This window comes from Podarcis gaigeae, assembly GCF_964106915.1.
Source record: "Podarcis gaigeae genome assembly, chromosome: 3".
In the NCBI taxonomy this organism is placed as follows: Eukaryota; Metazoa; Chordata; class Lepidosauria; order Squamata; family Lacertidae; genus Podarcis; species Podarcis gaigeae.
Window position 1 is genome coordinate 59,742,068 of NC_139680.1, and position 6,798 is coordinate 59,748,865.

The following is a 6,798-nucleotide window of genomic DNA, read 5'->3' on the forward strand; positions in this document are numbered from 1 at the left end:
ATGCTAGAATACCAGTGTACCATTTCAGCATCATTCGTTATTGCGGGGACTACAACTTCCATCATTCTCTATCCTTGGCCATGCTGGCTGGAGCTGATGGGAACTGTAGTTCACCAACCTCTGGAGGACACCAAGTTAGCTACCCCTGCACTTTTGAGTATATTATTATTATTATTATTATTATTATTATTATTATTATTATTATTACAACAACTGAATACAGGTTGTAGCCCAACAGAAACTAGGGCAGACATGAATTTAAGTCTACACCATGCAAATGGCTGGTGCTTTAATGGGTTGTGCTGCTGTACCTATCTTTGGCCCGGAAGAAGAAGAAGCTGGTATGATCAGCAGGGCAAATGATGTGCAAGGTCCACATCATCAGTTTCTGCTCCACTGAGACAAGTTCCTCTCTCTGCTTCCCTCACAAGCCTCCTTGCTCCACGGGTCCATGGGCCGTTGTAATGACAGAAAACTGCTTGAATGCTCAAGAGCCAAATATTACAGTTTCTCTCAGTGCGCTGATAGAAAGAGAGAGAGAAAGCTTGGCATTGGATCCATTCGGCAAAAAAAGAGAGAGTCGTGATATTTGAAATAGGAGACCTCCATTCAGTTCTGAAAGCAACAAGGCCTGTTCTTAGAAAGGCTCATCTTTAAGGGAGACATCCAAGGAGCTAGACTGGGTGACAAAGGAGAGAGAGACAAAATCCAAGGGAAGTGGAGAAGGTGGCAGCCCTGCTAAGATCCCTGTCCCTGATCTACTTCTGGAGTCCCTCTTGCTTCACCCAGGAACGCGGGTGGGGAGAGACTGGCGCGATCAGGCAGGGGCCGTGGCCGCCCCGGGGAAGCCCCTCCCCTGGGCCGGCCGGCTCCCCATCCATCCCCCCAGGATAAATGACTCCGGTGTCCGCCTCGTCGAAGTCCTCGCAGCCTTCCCTCTCACCGTCCGAAGGCGGGCGAGAGAGGGAGGTCCAGGAGGGGATCAGAGGCGCGGCGGGCTCACCCGCCTGCGGCTGCCCACTCCTCCCAGGTGGCATCTGCCGGCCCCCACCATGTCCACGGGCTCCCTGAGCGATGCAGAAGACCTTCCCGAGGGGGAGATGCTGGAATGCGACGGCAGCCTGAAGATGGGCGGCTGCTCCCCGACGCCGCGGCCGCTGCCGGCGCCTCCGGCTCCCCTCCGCTGCCACGAGAGCAACGACGAGGGCTCCGGGGGAGGCGGCGATCGGGTCTCCCCTGCCAAGGGCCGAGGCAGCGCCCCCTCGTCGGGCAAGCGGAAGAAGGCGCCGGGCAAGAAGAGCCCGCTGGGCGGCGTGGGCGTGCTGGGCCCCGAGGGCAAGCAGGTCCAGCGGAACGCGGCCAACGCCCGCGAGCGCGCCCGCATGCGGGTGCTGAGCAAAGCCTTCTCCCGCCTCAAGACCACCTTGCCCTGGGTGCCGCCCGACACCAAGCTCTCCAAGCTGGACACGCTGCGCCTGGCCTCCAGCTACATCGCGCACCTCCGGCAGATCCTGGCCAGCGACAAGTACGAGAACGGCTACATCCACCCCGTCAACCTGGTAAGCGGCCTGGAAGGGAGAGCGCCCCTCACCCCACGGAAGGGAGGCAGGCGGGCAGGGAGGCAGCGCCCGGGACCAGCTCGGAGTCCTGACAGGCCCCTTCGTACAAAGCAGCCCATACCTCCAGCTCTGCCCTCTTCCCCTTTCCCACCACCTCCGCTTGGGAGGGGGGCCACGTCGGTTTCTGCAGGCTTACAGGCAGCCCGATCCATCAGCTCCGGGTAGCTAGGTTTCTTTTTAGACCCAGAAACTTTACCATCCCCGGCCCTCCCCGTCTGTCGCTTTTTAAGTAACAACGGTACGTTATTGTCCTTGCTTGGAAACGTGGTCCATTATCCCCGGTCATTCCACTGAGTGGAGGCTCTGGTCTCCCCCCCCCCCCCCAAGTGTTGCCCCGACGGCACGAAAGCCTCTTTTTTCAAAGCACACACCATCACCACGGACGTGTTTGACCTAAAGGCGACCCTGATTCCGTGAGAGGAAACGGGAGAGCAGCCCCCGCCCCACTTGGCACAAACCGGGCAGGAGCTGTGGGGCGCCCCAAAGATCCTTCGACGCCCTTGCTCTCGAGGGGTTCTGAGAATAACACCCCCCAAGCAAACCTCGCTTGGCTGCTCTGCTGCTTTATTTATTCGGAGGAGCTGCCATTCCCTGAGCTCAGTTCTCTATACCTAAGTTTTTGTTGCTGTTGTCATTTATTAAATTTGTATACCGCCCTTCATCTAAAAATCCCAGAATTTCCTGTTCACAACAGGAAAAATACAAAAAGAGAAGACAAAATACATAACTAAAAAACCAAGGAACCCCAACCACCCTTGGTGTTGCTGCTTAAAAAATTCGTCGAATATGGCCTGGAACGGTTGAGCTGGGAATTTCCTCCCTTCCTCGTCATTCCAGCCGAGCTGGATCACCCCGGGATAAGTGCAGGGAGGGGAGAGGGATGCTACTTCGCATTAAGTCCTCTCCAGTCGCCTTTGGCGACTAGACCCCAGGTGGCAGCCTGCTTCAGACACAGCGAGAGCCAGTCCTTTCTCACCTCCCTCTCGCTCAGGATTGAAGTTGGGGGCTTGGGTGGGCGCCACAGAATTAGGTTAGGCACTTGGGCCACCCGCTTCGTTTTATTCAAACGGCGAGATGCGCTTCTCTCGCCGAGGACACTAACTGAACTGCGAGAGACGCCCGATTAATTCACTGAAGGGCGTCGAACGTCGGAATGCGCGACCTCTCTCGTGTCTATTTCCAACCCTACGTCGTAACATTTATTATTGGAAGTTCAAGATGAAACAACAACAAACGAATTTTGAAGGTTAGCGTGCAGCTGCCCCATTATTTTCATGTTGTGTCGTTAGGAGTCTCTGTCAGTTCCAGTTGTCCGGGGGTCGCGGGCGATGACACACCTTCATATTTCTGACCACTGGTTCCAGTAAGGGGAGGGAGAGTAGGAATAGGGCGGCTTTGAATGTTTGGGAACCGTCTGCATCCCACCTCCAGATAACTAAGAGGACAGGGGGAGATTCTAAATGGGGCAACCATAAGGCATAAAAATATATTTAAAACCCCGTTTCAAGAGTGGGTGTGTAACAGTTATGTCCCCAGGAATTGAGATATTTAGCATCTCTTACAGCGCAAGCCAATGCCTGTCTAGTGGTTACTCAAATGTAAATCCCATATAGTTCCATGGGGCTTAGTCCCAGATAGGAAGGGACAGGGTAGCAAACTCAATAGCTTGCTGCAGCGACTAAAATGGTTTATATTTTTAAAACACAAAAGCAAATCCTTACAGCTCAGTGGAACAAACTCCATCCCCCAGGTGTTAAAAGTCCAAGACTTTTTATTTTAAATGAGTGAGTACCATGGGGGGAAAATGCATTCCTTTCTCTATTTTCCATAAAAATTGTCGTTCTGGAAAATTAAAAAAGTAGTCATTTTTTATATAAGCAAAAACGATTACAAAAACAGCAGCAGCAATTAAATATGTTAATATTAACAGAATCCTTTTTGAATTAAAATGTATTTGTTATTAACAAAAATTAACACAATATTGGTGTCCATACTTATATGAGTATAATTATTTTAGCAAAAAGATGCCCCATTAATCAGAAAGCAACGAAGCACAAAAAATGTTTCCAAAATATGTTCTGATTGAAGATAAGATTTTTGTTATATAATATGTCCGGACTATGTTAATTTGGTCATTGTTACTGTATTATTGTTTAATATTATTCTAAACCATAAAATGGTAGTGCAGCGATTGCTGTAACAAGCATAAAAAGCTGGGCAGATTTTTAAATTATAAGTATTTGCACATTTTTAAAAAATAAAAAGCAACCTGAAGTAATTGTAACGCTTTATGTCTGGAAAGAAATTTATCGGATATAATGGGCTTTTGCAGTTTTAAAATTTACACACCCACTGCGTTCAGCTGAAGGGCTTTTCACCTCAAAGGAACTTTTTGGAAACCAAAAGCCAAGTATATCGTGGAAGAGAAACGAAAGGGCCAATTCTGAAACGCTTTTAGAACCAGATAGCGCTGTTATCATTTTCAAAACAAAGCGGCAGCCGTGCCTTGACGTTACCCAGTAGAGAATGGACAGGTTTTAAATCTGTCTACCACAATCTGCCTGTGTGAGCCGTGTCCATTAATATGCTTTAGGGAAACATTATCATTTCTAATCGAACGTGGCACATTTTGCTATCGAGGATAAATAAAGCGTGACCCGTCACCAAGAGGATTACAGAGAACTATGGGGAGAGGGGGAGAGGGTGCACCCGCGGGCCGCGCAAAGAGAGAGCGAGAGACGCTTTTATGGACCAAGTGTTTTGTCTTTGCGCTGTGATTCCAGACAATACGGCGGAGCCATCTTAAAGACCTGGTTACGCTCAGTAGCTGAAACTGTCTAGTCTAACCACTTCTTCTCATTGTTTAGAAAGAACACCTGGGTAGTCTATGAAATTCTGACAGTTGGCTTTGCTCTATCGCCGTCCAAGTGCTACACCATTTAAAGCACACTGATCTCTCTCTCTCTCTCTCTCTCTCTCTCTCTCTCTCTCTCTCTCTCTCTCATCTCTCCTTTCCCTCTTATTCTGTTTTTTCTGTCCCCCCCTACCCTTTCTCCCTTATGGCTCCAGACATGGCCCTTTATGGTTGCTGGCAAACCGGAGAACGAGCTGAAAGAAACAGGAAGCACCACTCGGTTGTGTGGCCCTACAGCATCCTGACCCAAGATGTCCAAGCCTGGGAACAGCAACCTTGTTTGCATGCAGCGGTTTCTGCCTGTGCATGCAAGTATGTGGGCTTGCTCGTGTGCAGGACTGTTGGTGATGAGAAAGGAAGGAGCCGACCAGATCGCTTCCCCGTGAGGAATAAAAACACACACTAAATCTGAAGAGGAGACCAAATGGACCATGCCAAAGGAAGAAGGGGGGAAATCCCACAGTGCACGTATTTAACTTTATTAATTTGTATATATTTGACTATCCTGCAACAACGCCTTGCTGGTTCAAGGACTGTTTTCTGGATTCCTCCTCCTAGACTTTGCCACTGTCTGTTTTTGTGTGCCCCTCCCCTTTCTTGTGAAAGACTGCGATTCCTAGAATCAATTATTTCGATAGTCACATCTCTCTCAAAGAATTCACATTAAAGATATTCTATGGATATATTTTCTTCAGACAGGCTTTGCTATATTTTGTTTCAATTAAAAAAAAAAACCACTGGTCCTTAGCTGGAAAGGAAAATAGCACATATAGTGGCTTGGGTTTCTTTTAAAAGATACAGTATTTAAAAAAAAGAAATTGCTGAACAGGACAATATTATCAGTTCCTCTGCAAACCTTTAAATGGCGTGAGGCATCACAATGCAAAATTGTTTGACCCTAGATTGTGAAATGTTTATTTTTATAATTAAGAAGAGCTAGACACTGTCCTTGCGGGGTGGGTGGTTTGGAGGGCTAGAAAAACAGAGCACAGGGGCTGCCAAACTTGTAGAAAGCACACACACACACACACACCCCTCCAAAATGTAATGATAGTTTTGATTGGGAAGTGGATGCATTGTGATATTAGTTGTGGAATCAGATGTTTTGTGATATTAGTTCAATCCAGAAACTGATCAAGGTGTAGGAACTAGATTCTGAAACATTTCCACTATTAACAACTTTAACAGACTCCTGTGCATAAGTAAGTAAATTCAATGGGTAAATATATATAAGATTATAGCCTAAGACTAGGATTTATCATATGCAAACATAGTTAATATGGCAATGGATGTGGGAAACACAGTTTTAAATTGCCCGTGTACTGAAGACACTATAAAGGTAAAGGTACCCCTGCCCGTACGGGCCAGTTGTGTCCGACTCTAGGGTTGTGCGCCCATATCACTTAAGAGGCCGGGGGCCAGTGCCAGTGTACTGAAGACACTATAGGGAGTACTTTTTACTGAAGATGCAAACTATGTCTTTTAGTATAGAGTGTGTCCCTTTTGAATGTTGCCAAAGCAAAGATTTAAAGCAGAAGAGAACTGCTTGGAAGTAGGCACCATTTATTTCAATGGAGTTGTCTGTAAGGAAGGTGCTTGCGGGATTAAAAAAGTTTTTTCCTATTGGGAAATATGTTCTGTGGTTTCAAAGGGATTTGATACCCAATGTGTGTCTAGAATTTGGTTGCTGGCTTTGTTTGCTTTCAGTGGGATTGCTCTTAAGCCATTTTGTTTGAAAATGTGTTCCACTTTCAATGGCACATACACATAATGTGTTTAGGATCTGGGTGCAACGTGGAGAAAAGTTATGAGTTTACATTTTAACATCCTCGTTCAGCTGTGGACCTTCCTTTATGTAGAATACGTTACTTTTTGGAAACCCAAATTATAGGGGGTATCAAATTAAGCTGCCGCGAGTGGCGCTGTGGGTTAAACCACAGAGTCTAGGACTTGCCAGTCAGAAGGTCAGCAGTTTGAATCCTCGTGAAGGGGTGAGCTCCTGTTTCTTGGTCCCTGCTCCTGCCAACCTAGCAGTTTGAAAGCATGTCAAAGTGCAAGTAGATAAATAGGTACCGCTCCGGCCTAAAGCTAAACAGCGTTTCTGTGCGCTGCTCTGGTTTGCCAGAAGTGACTTAGTCATGCTGGCCACATGACCCGGAAGCTGTACGCCGGCTCTCTTGGCCAATAAAGCAAGATGAGCGCCACAACCCCAGAGTCGGTCACAACTGGACCTAATGGTCAGGGATCCCTTTACCTTTCCCTTTA

At 47.7% G+C, this 6,798-nt stretch overlaps 1 protein-coding gene across 1 annotated transcript; it reads left to right on the top strand.

Annotated features, from left to right (window-relative positions):
* The first annotated feature begins 469 nt into the window (after positions 1 to 469).
* On the top strand, positions 470 to 5,227 carry TCF21 (transcription factor 21). The gene is made up of 2 exons (XM_083731525.1): positions 470 to 1,559; positions 4,689 to 5,227. Exons 1-2 carry the CDS (start codon positions 1,053 to 1,055, stop codon positions 4,776 to 4,778), a joined length of 597 nt encoding a protein of 198 aa, XP_083587651.1. The 5' UTR covers positions 470 to 1,052; the 3' UTR covers positions 4,779 to 5,227.
* Positions 5,228 to 6,798: the final 1,571 nt, after the last annotated feature.

What these genes read in the sequence shown, in the direction of transcription:
- TCF21 (XM_083731525.1), top strand. Translation starts at nt 1,053, where the DNA reads ATGTCCACGGGCTCCCTGAGCGATGCAGAAGACCTTCCCGAGGGGGAG. An exon ending in ACATCCACCCCGTCAACCTG is followed by an intron (nt 1,560 to 4,688) that starts GTAAGCGGCCTG and finishes TTATGGCTCCAG; the next exon opens with ACATGGCCCTTTATGGTTGC.